This window comes from Ursus arctos, unplaced genomic scaffold (assembly GCF_023065955.2).
Source record: "Ursus arctos isolate Adak ecotype North America unplaced genomic scaffold, UrsArc2.0 scaffold_16, whole genome shotgun sequence".
Lineage (NCBI taxonomy): Eukaryota > Metazoa > Chordata > Mammalia > Carnivora > Ursidae > Ursus > Ursus arctos.
In genome coordinates this window covers 28,595,034-28,607,393 of record NW_026622830.1, presented here as the reverse complement: position 1 = coordinate 28,607,393, position 12,360 = coordinate 28,595,034, and the positions used below count along the sequence as shown (strand labels likewise).

Genomic DNA, 12,360 nt, shown 5'->3' with positions numbered 1-12,360 from the left:
TCTTTTTTTTTTTTAATTTTATTTTTAAGTAATCTCTACACCCAACGTGGGGCTCAAATTCACAACCCCGAGATCAAGAGTGTCATGCTCCACCGAATGAGCCAGCCAGGCTCCCTAAGGTATATTTTAGTTTTTGATGTTGAAGAGTCTGTGGAGGTATCCAGGTGGTGGGGTAGAAGATTTGTTTGAAGGGGCACCTGGGTGGCTCAGTCAGTTAAACATCTGCCTTTGGCTCAGGTCATGCCCTCAGGGTCCTGGGATGGAGTCCCACATTGGGTTCTCTGCTCAGCAGGGAGTCTGCTTCTCCCTCTTCCTCTGCCCCCACCCCCCTTCTCGTGTTCTCTCTCTCAAATAAATAAAGTAAATTAAATTTTTTAAAAAAGGAAGAAAAAATGGCTCAGAAGTTCAAGAAAGTCAGTAGCCAGTCAAACAGAGGTGGGTATTAGATGAGGTCTCTCAAAGAGAATACAGAGGAGAAGAAAAGAAGCGGTCAAAAAGAGAACGCTGGAGATCTTCAGCATTATTCAAGTTCAGACAGAAAAAGCCTGGGAGGAAGACTAAGGATGAGCAGATGGAGAAGCAGAACTGAGAAATGGTGCCATGAAAGACAAGAATGGAGTTTCAAGGAAGTAGTCATCCACAGATTTGGGGAGAAACTATATTTAAGAGGCAGAAAGAAGAATAAGAGCCAGAGAGGTAATATTTAGAAAAGTGAGAAAAATTGAGAACTGAGTGTCAGGAAATAACAGAGGAGAATTTCAAGGAGTATGAAGTACTGTGGAGAGGTTCAAGAGGCTAGGAGTCTGAGAAAAAGTCCATCAGAAAATCATAGGTGACTTTACTTCAACAAATATTCTAGCATCAACAAGGCCCCATGGCAAATAAAGAGAGGAGGAGACTGCACATGACTGTTGGTGCTAGAATGATCACTGAGTAGGTGGCTGCTGAGCTGGGCTTCAGAGGGTAGACCTGACTTGATGGATGGCTACAGATGGTGAGAGAAAGCAGGGCCTGGTTAGGCAATGGCCAGGCCCCAGTGGGAGACTGTAAGGGCAAGAAGGACCTAAGGTTTTTCTCAGCCACCTTATTTTACCTCTATCTCTGTTTTATCTCTGCCATGGTACTTGTCCAACAGAACTTTCTGCAATGATGAAAATGTTTCATATCTGCACTAATATGGTAGTTTCTAGCCACATGCAGCTATTAAGCCTTAAAATGTGACTAGTACGACTGAGAAACTGAATTTTAAATAATTTAATTTAATAAATTTGTTAATTAACTTAATTAAATAAATTTTAATTAATTTTTTAAAAAGTGGCTAGTGGCTATTGTATTGAGCAGCATAGCCACTTACCAGAACTTCTGTTAATTTTGGTGTAAATTGTCCTCTACCAACTAAGGGCCCCAAAAAGGCATGGACCATCTCCTGTTTTATTCCTCTATACATCCCTATCACTTAGGCCAGTGCCTAGCACATAACATGTAGCCAATAAACATTTGCTGAATGGCTACATAAACGGGCTTTGATGGACCATAATAACATCAATTACTTTGCAGTGCAGCAAACATCAAGATATTTTTACTAGGATCCCAAAGATGGAGGACACTTATTAAAACTTGGGGCTATGGAAATGTGTGCAGAGCACGTATAAGGCAATGGCACTAAGGTCCCTGCTCTGAGGGTTCCTAGACTGCTTTTCTGTGAATCATAGAGGAGGCTCAGGTCCAACAACTGGGGGAGGAGATGAGCCAGCCTGGACTCTGAGGTGGCCAACCCTCTCTGGAGACTGAATCCAAATTCAAACTCTGAGAAGCCTGGCTTGAACCTAAGGTTCCCATTAGGACCCAAGACAGAGGACTTCATTAGGGAGAGAGAGAGAGTGTGTGTGTGTGTGTGTGTGTACACGCGCACGCGCGTAGCCTTCTCCAGTCTTTTTTATGCACACACACACAAAAGGACTTTAACAGGATCCCTGGATACTGTCATCAGGATGAGGCCCTTAGGTATAAATGTGCAAGCAGACTGTATTTCTTTCAGGTGACAGTAATTACAGACAAGTTACTACATTCTGATTAATCTATTTAGCATTTGGAAGAAAAAAAAATATCCAAACCCACTAATGAACTCATGGTTAACCCCAAAAGTAAAAAAAAAATTATCATTACTTTACCTTGAGCAGCAATGAATTTGTTCTTTTCTTGGTAGCCCTGAAGGTAGGGTGGGGGAGGAGTGAGGGATAAAAAGAAAGTGAGAACCAAAAATGGATAGGAATGAAATTCTCTAGACTCCCAATCAGTTAACAAAGCCTCCCTTGTGAAAAGGTCCAGGCAATTAACAAGATTTCCATTCTAGAAATCTCCAAAGGATTAGCTTTGGATACCAGGAATCAGAGATAACAAAGATCACATGTCTAGGTAGTCTTCTCAAAGTGAATTATTAATGAATACTGGTATAACATCCAAATACCAACACCTAGGCTAGACCCTGTTTCTGATGCTTTCTTAAAAGCTGACAATCTAGGGGCGCCTGGGTGGCTCAGTCGTTAAGCGTCTGCCTTCAGCTCAGGGCGTGATCCCAATGTTCTGGGATCGAGCCCCACATCAGGGTCCTCCGCTGGGAGCCTGCTTCTTCCTCTCCCACTCCCCCTGCTTGTGTTCCCTCTCTCGCTGGCTGTCTGTGAAATAAATAAAATCTTAAAAAAAAAAAAAAAAAAAAAGAAGCTGACAATCTAGGTCTTAGTGTTAACCCTCCAAGGCAGAAGCATCTGTGGTGTTCCAGGGATGAAGCTGGGCCCACATCAGGAAGGAAAACGGGTTCTTTTCTTCTCTTTTAAGGGATTATTTCCTTGATAATGCTTTACCCAGGTGCAAAAACCTTCAGGGAAGAGCCTGTGGGTATGTGGAACAGTTCGCAGTGTCAGACAACAGGGTTCTCCATTACAGCTAGTGGAAGACAAGTAGCAAATGGACCTGGGAATGTCACTTAATAGATAAGGAGCCTTGGAAAAACTAACAACAGGCAGTATCTCTCTTTTCCAGTTTTTATTGTTTTAGTTATACATCTTTTTGACCTGTTTAAATGTAGTGTTCACTTGAAAAGTCCTAGGTAAGTGAAAAATCACCTGATTTAAGGATTATAAATCACCCTCTGCTGCTTGAAGACAGCCATAAGATGGGCAATGAGGGAGGAGGCAGCCTCACAGAGGGGACACCATGTCACCCCATGATGATGACGTGAAATACAAGTCTGCAAGGCAGTGGCAGATAAAGGAAGGAGCCTGAGTCTGAGAAGCCACATCCTATTCCCAGTTCAAACAAAAGCAGGGCAGGGTCGCTTCCTAGCACAGAAGGAAAAAGCTTTAGGCCCCGAGAGATGAACATATTTAAAGTCGGTAACAAGAACCTTGTTAAAATTTTTCTTGAGAAGGGGAATTAAAATTTCTACAAATATTTTTAATCATTAGAAGATGGAAACTGAGAAAGGCTTAATTTGTTTATAACTAAACTTGTCATTAAAACTGAGACGCTCTTGGAATGTGTTAAGTCATGTCCTATCCCTGCTCCACGAGAAGGCACTAATTTCTCACAGGAGCATGTGGGCCATGAACAGTTTAAAAGCACTGTTGGAGGGCCCAGCCCTGAAGTGCCTCCTGTCCCAACCAAGAGTGTGCCATATGCCTCTATGAATGCACGCTGACATTGGGATACAGCAGCACTGCTTAACCAATAAGGTATAACTACAATGAGGCAAATCTGCTCTTCCTTGTGTTATGATCAAGGGAAAGATAAAATGTGGCTCCCTGGTTCCTGAGAGGTCTTTGGATTCTGAAAGTCAAATCCTAGGCTAGCTCTAGGTGGTAGCTACATTCCTACCAGTTAAAAATAAAAACACTTCTGAAGACTCTACTCTTAAGACATCCAGAGGCAAGTGAGGAAATTGGTCCCTCTTAAGACTCCAGGTTGGAAACCCACTTGCCAACTGTGCCACTGTCTGTTTCATCACGTCTTGTGGCCACTGTCAGGTTTCCTTTTGGACCTTTGTGTTCTCCAAACCACAGGTCTCGTTCCCCCCCCGCCTGTTGCCATCACTCCACGGTGCTGGGTACCACTTCTCTTCAAGATTCCCTTATAATCTTAGCTCTTTGTGCAAGAAGGGCTTGGTAAGCGGTTGCCAAGGGTAGAAATGGGGATTAACTGTAAATGGACAGTAAGGTTCTTATTGGGGTGAACAAAATGTTTTAAAAGTAAGAGGTGGGGCGCCTGGGTGGCTCAGTCGGTTAAGCGTCTGACTTTGGCTCAGGTCATGATCTCGGAGTCCTGGGATGGAGCCCCTGTGTCAGGGTCTGCACTCAGCAGTGGGTCTGCTTGTCCCTCTCTGCCCCTCCCCTGCTCGTGCTCTCTCTCTCTCTCTCTCTCAAATAAATAAATAAAACCTTTTAAAAAAAAGTAAGAGGTGCAAGTTTCTTTGAGGTTATGAAAATATTCTAAAGTTGACTAGTGATGGTTGTACATATCTGTGAATATACTAAAAACCACAGAGTTGTAAGCTTTAAATGGGTGAAAATTATGGTACGTGAATTACACCTCAATAAAGTTGTTTGGTGACCTGCTTATTTCACTTAGCATGTCTTCAAAGTTCTAACAGGTATCAGGATTTCCTCTCTTTTTTGAGACTGAGTAATACTCCACTGTATGCATGTACAACATTTTACTTATCCATTCATCCACTGAAGGGACACTTGGGTTGATTCCACCTTTTGGCTACTCTGATTAATGCTGCTGTGAACGTGGTGTGCAAAATCTATGGGTGTTCTCTTCACACATCCCGCTTCAGGCTTGCTCCTGCTAGCTTGCGCTCACTTGTGCTCTTTTTCAAACCCTCTTTACTGGCTCCTCACACAGCCTAAAAAAAAATACTCAAGTCTCTCGGACCATTTCTGTAAACATTCCCTCAATCACCACTAAAAAAATCTCCCAGTTTTAGCTCTCCCCTCAGGCCTTGGTTCATAGCAGACCTAACTAACCAGACTTACCTGGTGTCAGCTATTCTTGACCTTTACTTTTACTAAAGGTGGTGAGACCTGCTTTTGTTCTTAGTTATCCGAATAAGCTCAAAAAGGAGTCACTGACTCTTACAGAAAAGTACACATTTAGATTTGCATGGAAAATCTTTGGGAATGACGACAGGGTAAACATAAGAATACATATGAAACTATCTGATCTTCAAAAAAGTATTTGCGGTCTTGGGGCGTCTGGGTGGCTTAGTGGGTTAAGCGTCTGCCTTCGGCTCAGGTCATGATCCCAGGATCCTGGGACTGAGTCCTGCACTGGGCTCCTTGCTCAGCAGGGAGCCTGCTTCTCCCTCTCCCTGTCGCTCCTCTGTTTGTGCTCTGTCAAATAAATAAAATCTTCAAAAAATTTTCTTTTGGTCTCTTAAAATATTTAGACTCCTCAGGGAAAATTTGAAATGAGAAATATTCCTTCTAATGTGCAGCTGGGAAGGAGCCAGTAGATGGTAGCCAATGGTCATTCAAGGTAACAATGAGAAAAGCTCTAGTTCCTTACATTGATGAATGAAGCATTGATGTAATCAGAATCTGGAACTCCTTCAACTGGTGTCAGATGGACTCTAGAGTGATCATCTAGGAAAAAAAAAATTGTTTCAGTAATGATACGACCAGGCCAGTTGAGACATCTGTGCCTATGTGTATTAAGATGTCACCACAACACTGCTTATAACAGTAAAACTTTGGACACATCTCAGCCATCATTCAGGGCCTAGTTAAATAAATTAAGATATATCCACAACATGGAACAGTAAGGAGTTGATAAAAAGGAAAGTATTTCTGTTTCTTGACACATAAACTGTCAATATACACTGTTAAAAGAAAAAAGTCGGAGCAATGTAATCAGAATACCAATTACATTTTAAAAATATATGTAATATGCATATATTCACACACGAATAAAAAGACATAAGTATCCATAAATGCCTCATATAGTGGTCTCTAATACATTATGCACCTAAAAATACACCAGAAATTTTTTTAAAGGATAAATTTTTGTTGAAAAGACAATTAAAAAAACAAAGTTCAAACATTTTATGTTACATGCCACTGGATTAAGCATATCTCATTCTGGAGACCATTGGCTTAGACAAACATCTGTTATGAGGTTATAATCAACTGATTAGCAATGATTAACTCTGGGAGGGGGTTATGCAGAGAACTCTGTATTAGGATTTCTTTGCCATAAGCACTACAAAAAAACCACGTAACAACCATGCACATCCTATCTGGTCCCAGTGAAACTGCTCCTCTTGACCTAGAAACTTTAGGCCTCACACAAAAACCTGGTCGAGCTCTCTGATCGAACTTTATGAGCACCTGGGTGACCATAAAGGCTCTTCTAGCCCAAAGGCTTGACCCTACTCTTATTACCAACCCTCCTATGATCAACCACAAGATTCTTACCACCCTCAAAAAATCTGGCTAGAGACACAGTTTCAGATTTTATGCCAGGAAACTCTGCAAACACTCACAAGGCAAGATGTTTACATATCGATTTTTTTCCTTGTTTTCCTCCTTGGAGGCAGCTTCACAGGTGGCTTGGATAGGACAAGCAGGGAGAGCCTAAAAGGTTAAGAGAAATTAGAGGAGGTTACTAAGAGGAATAAACACCAAACATGCAAAATGCTGCACCATCCCCTGACCTGACAGCAAGCTCTACCCTAACTTGGGGGACAAAGATGGGCCCAGGTGAACACTTGCAGCCTAACACAGAGAGTGCAGCTCTCTCCTAAATAGCCTGCAAGCTCCTTAGAGTTTAACACCAAGAATCCCCAGGGGGTGGAATGCCCTTACTGTTACTATAAGCTCAGCATGCTCTTTATATGGTTACTGTGTGGTTAGGGATCTGTTAGAATGCTGGGTCGAAATGGACCACCCCTGTAAACAAGAATGGGGACATAACTGAAGGGATGGGCCATTTACCCCCATGTTAACCAACATGCAAAGATGAGAAGCATCTCAGAGTGAACCACACAGGAGGGGTCTGGATGGTCAGCTGAGTTAGGCCCTCTCTAGGGACCTGAAGGGAATGACAGCCCAGCTTCTAGTATCATGTGGCAAGGAAGCAAGGATGGGCAGGTGGGTGGGAGGACATTCACCTGGATGCAGCAGTTAGGAAGCAGAGGATGTGAGTGAGGTGACATTGACCGTGCAACAGTTTTGGAGCAAATGTAAATTAACTACCACTGGGAAGTGTGTGGGTAAAAATAAATGGTTTGACATGAGATAGTCTGGATTGTATGAACTTGAGAAAATCTGTTAAACTTTCCAGGACCACGTTTCCTCATCTGTAAAACTGGGTTAATAATATCTGCCACATAGGAAGTAAATACCATAATCTCAAGTCTAGCACAGAATAAGCATTCAATAAATTAGTTTTATAGAAGCGGGAAGCTAAGCGTTACTATTTAAACCACTTTCCTCTTATGTGTTCCATATATTCAAAATTAAGAAAGCAAAAGAGGAAATAGTTCAAAATTCCAACTTAGACAACCTTTCTGACAAGTGATTTGGAAATATGTTTTATGAGCCTTAAAAATACCCATACTTTGACCTAGCAACTTTCTGAGAATCTAGCCTAAAGAAATAAAAATCTTTGTTCACATTTACTTTATCGTCGTTTGGAACGACCCAAAACTGAAAACAACCTTAGTATTCAGCAGTAGGGGAACAGTTAAGTAAATTATGGTTCATGTATTACTTTCCATTTGTTTTTTCAATAGATACAGATTAGGTACCTATTAGGTACCAGGATAAATACAGAGCAAACAGTGGTGAATCAATCGCATACATAGTTCTTGTTCTCAAGGACAATACAAACTTGTGAGTGAAAAGACATTATTAAACAAATAAAACATATAAATTACATACCATGATAAATACAATGGAAGAACAGAATGTTATTAAGAAAGTATCAGAAAGCCTAAGAAACACTCAAATTTAGATTAAGGGTAGGTCTCTATGGGGAAGGAGGAATATGAAAACTAGTATTCTAGGCACAGAGACCAGCATCTATGATGACCCAGAGGCAGGAGAAGGCCTGGCTGTGTGAGCTAACTGAAAGGTCAGTGAGGGTATTATACAGACAATGTGGGTGGTGGGGATGGCAAGAGGAAGTGGACGAGAGGGGCTTGGCAAGGTGAGATCATACAAGTCCATGTAGGTCCCTGAATAGGGAGTTTGAATTTTAGTTTAAGTGCATAAGGAAACCATTCAAGGTTTTTTTTAACTGCAATCCAGTTTACATGTTAAAGAATCACTCTGGCTGCTATGTGGAAAAGAGACCAGGAGGAAGGCAAGAATAGGAACATGGAAAGATGATGGTATAAGGAAAGATGCATTGGACATACATTCTGGAATTAGAGATAGAATGAAGGGACGATGGGTTGGGGAGAGAAGGAGATAGGAATAAAGGATGACTCTCAGGTGTCTAACTTTGATAATCAAAAAAATATATCATTAAACAAAAGAAATGCCAGTCTAAAAGCAACTTATTTTTCCAGATAGATGCAAAAGCTTTAAGAAGGAAGCAAATATACTTCCTAGGAACCAGCAAGCTCATGGTCAGAGAAATTAAAGTGGAAGACCCTAACAGGAGTCAAGGTCTCATAGTCTGTCTGCCTTCAGTTACTCAAGAGAGCTTCCTTTCGGAGTTAAAATGCTGCCGGTTCTGCATGTCATTTTACTGAGAGAGGCAACTTCTTGGACCCTATGTTGCCAATACATAAAGGGAAAAAAGAGAGTTTCCCGGGCTGGACTCTTACGCACAGAACAGAGACCTTACTTAAGACTGGAATTTCCCAGTCCACCTTTTGTTTGCCTTCTTCCAGACAAGCTAGGTATCCACAGGTTTCCGCCGTGGTACAGGACAGGATGAGATACAAGTTTTTAATGCCCTCATGGACTAAGCCAGAGGCATTATTTTCCCTATACACCCTTGTCTAAAATGATGTAGAAGCAGTGACAGCAAGACTCTTGAAAATAGTCCTCTGGGGTCAGTTATGACAATGACCACATCTCATAGTCCTACAAGCATTCCTAGCTCCCCATAGTCACAATGAAGAAAAACTAGGGTTTTCAGCCAGGCTGAGACCCCTAAAAGGAAAGTCATGAAGAAAAAGGAGTCATTGTTTGGCAAGAGAAAACAAAGGGCCTGCCCTAGAGAACCTGGTGTTACATGCAAAGGGTCAGACTGAAAAGCCTATGGCAGGGATGAAAACAAGGTGAACCCTACTCTTTTAGTTTCTACTCTGAAAAACCTAGCTCACAGAGCTAGGCACAAGCAGCTGACCCAGAAGGCTACCAGATGCTAAAATCTCTAGAAACACTAGGTGGCATCAAAGACCATTTCATCCCTTGCTTAAGTCTTTACTGGGGACAAGGTTATGTATGAAATTATTTTTTTTAAATGTCAGGTTTTTAAAAAATTGTTTTTCAATTTTTACATTTATAAAAAAGAAGGATATCCATCACACAATTTAACTTAGAAGTTCTCTTTGGGCCCTTTCTCTTCATATCCTCTCTTTTCCCCTCCCACAAGTAAACTTGGAATTCTGTGTTATATCACTCTGTATCCCATACATTTCATATTCTCAAACAATATATGTTCTTCGTTCAGTCTATTTTTTGATGAAAGTGGGATCATAATCAAATGGTGACTTCTTTTTCTTGCCCAACATTATATTCTGAAGACTCACTGAGGCCGTACCAGGTAGCCAAAGCTCATTCCCTTCAACTACTCTGAAGCGCTCCGTTTTGAGACCATACCAACATTTATTTATCCATCCTACTACTGATGAATATTTGGGTTGTTTACAGTTAATGACCCCGCCACGAATGCTAATTTGCATTGTTTCCTCATGCACATGTATGAGCGTTTGAAGCAGGAGAATCTTTAACCTTACTAGCTAAGGCCAAACTAACTGTTCTTCGAGATAGTTGTACCAATTTACACTTCCACCAGCAATATAAAGTGTTCCAGTTGTTCTGGATCTTCACCAGCGTTTGCTACTGTCAGACTTTAAATTTATCAAATGTAGGCTTAATCTACATTTCTCTGATTATTAATGAAGTTCACCATCTTTCCATATTTTACTAGTCAACAGGGTTCCCTCTTCTGTGAAGTACCTAGTCAAGTGTTTCTCCTATTTTTCAACTGGATTGCTTGTTTATTTTATTGATCTGTGGGAGTTCTTTATATATTCTAGATATTCATCCTTTGTCAGAACAAGTGTTACAAATATATTTTGCCAAGCTTGTGGCCTGCCCTTTCATTTCGTCGTATTTAATTATGGACAGAAGTTTTGCATCATAATATAGCCAAGTTGATTGATCTTTCCCTTTATCAACATTTTAAATATTAAGAAATCCTTTTTTACTGTGAGATCATAAGCATATTTCCCTCCGTTATTGTCTCTATGTTTCATTGTTTTGTCTTTTAAATTTCACTATCGACACCAACTGCGACCAATTTTTCGTTTGGTATGAAACAAGAATTCAATTTCATTTCTTCCCATAGGGTTACCCAACTGTCCCAGCACTACTCATTGTAAAGACCATCCTTTCCCCCACCAAAACTGCCATGGCAATTCTGCCATAAACAGGTTTCCACTCACACAAGAATCTGCTTTGGGGCTATTTTGTTCCAATGGTCAATCCATCTATCCCAGTGACAATACAAAACTTTCTTAATTTTATAATAATTCTTTATATCTGGTAAGGCAGGTCTCCTCACCTTGTTCTTCTTCTTCAGCAATGTCTTGACTATTCTTGAATCTTTTCTCCTCCATATAAATTTTAGAATCAGCTTGTCAAGTTCCACAAAAAACCTGTTGGGATTTTTATTGGAATTGCATTGAATCTATATATCAGTTTGGGGAGAATTGACATCTTTACAATATTGAGCCTTCTAATCCACTGATCTTATTAGCTCTTCACTTAGTTTAAGATTTTTCTTTAATGTCTTCAAATATTTTTTATAATTTTCTCCAAAGATTTTATAAATATTTTGTTAAATTTATTCCTAAGTACTCAACATTATGGATGCTATTGTAAATGGCATCTTTTAAAAATTATTATTAGATTTTCTGATCGTGGCTTATGTATAGAAATGCATTAATTTTTTTATCTTGTTTTTGTATCTATCAACTTTGCTAAAGTAACTTATTAATTCTAATAATATACCTGATGAGTATTTGGATTTCTCCAAGGACAGTACTCGCCTCTGAAAAAATGCATATTTTGTTTCTTCCTCTCCAATCCTTTATACCCTTCATTTCTTCTCTTGCCTCATTGTGCTGCCTAAGATCTCCAGTAGAGTGCTGGGTCTCATTCTTTTCTAAATCCAAATCCCCCTGCAAACACTCTAACTCGAGAGACACTCGAGTGCCTGAGCACTCTTCCATGACGGGGATCCCTTTTAAGGCAGTTCATCACATCTTGGAAAGTTCTGTTTAGAAGGACCCAAAACCCAGATACACATTTCTTTTGTATTTCCTTTGTCCTGACTAGTGGAAAACCCAGAGGTCAGCTGGAGCCTTCTCTGTCCCTTGGAAACCCTTAACCCCCAATTCCCTGGACTGTTGGAGTCCAAAGCCCCTGACACAGTTCCTGCTGATTCCCATAGGCCTTCGGCTCTGATTCATTTATTTCGAGACAACTCATCAGTGTAGAGGCTATTTTACCTCCACCTCACACAGATGCCACACAATTCTGTCACCAGATTACACACACATGCTTCTCCACCTGGAAGTCCAAGAATTAAGCTGTCTCTACAAGGACGCAGACTTGCAGCAGGGAGGGTGTTAAATCTTTGCAACGCACAGGTCTGGATCATCTCACTGGCTCCACTCTTCCCTCTCTTTGTCACCTATTCCCTTCCTCTCAGGAGCTAACTAAATTTTGCCCTTTTTTAAAAACCTTGAATATGCTTTAGGGACCTCAATAGGTGGCTTTTTAAAGTGTTTCTTTTAGATAAATTCAATGCTTCTAAGACAAAAGCTGGTCAATAAAAAAATTCCAGCTTATAACTAAGACAAAGGCCATCGCCTGGAACTTTCGACTACGGTGGGGCTTCACCGAAACGCTGCACACTGTCCTTTTAGCCTGTCAAATATCTGAAAACAGCTGTTACGTCTTATGCTTATTATTCCTTCAGCTGTTCACCTCTATGGTCCAATTTTTCTCCAGAACAACTTCCCATTTAGTGACATTCCTTTTCGTAGAGACTTGATCAAGAGACTCCTGGCACCACTCAGGCTGGGACATCAATTCTTTATTCTACATGCTATAT

At 40.7% G+C, this 12,360-nt stretch overlaps 1 protein-coding gene across 6 annotated transcripts in view; it reads right to left on the bottom strand.

The window, feature by feature from the left end:
• PTPRA (protein tyrosine phosphatase receptor type A) overlaps positions 1-12,360 on the bottom strand; it is a 151,773-nt gene that overhangs the window by 23,285 nt on the left and 116,128 nt on the right. For 5 of the 6 annotated variants that reach the window (XM_057312632.1, XM_044385739.3, XM_026503145.4 and 2 more), the window contains 3 exons: positions 6,542-6,632; positions 5,566-5,642; positions 2,172-2,208 (listed from right to left, as the gene is read on the bottom strand). In XM_057312632.1, the coding sequence (XP_057168615.1) occupies positions 2,172-2,208; positions 5,566-5,642; positions 6,542-6,632 (205 nt within the window). Of the gene's footprint in view, positions 1-2,171; positions 2,209-5,565; positions 5,643-6,541; positions 6,633-10,803; positions 10,898-12,360 lie in introns of all 6 variants that reach the window. The other variant, XM_026503148.3, reaches the window with a different exon arrangement.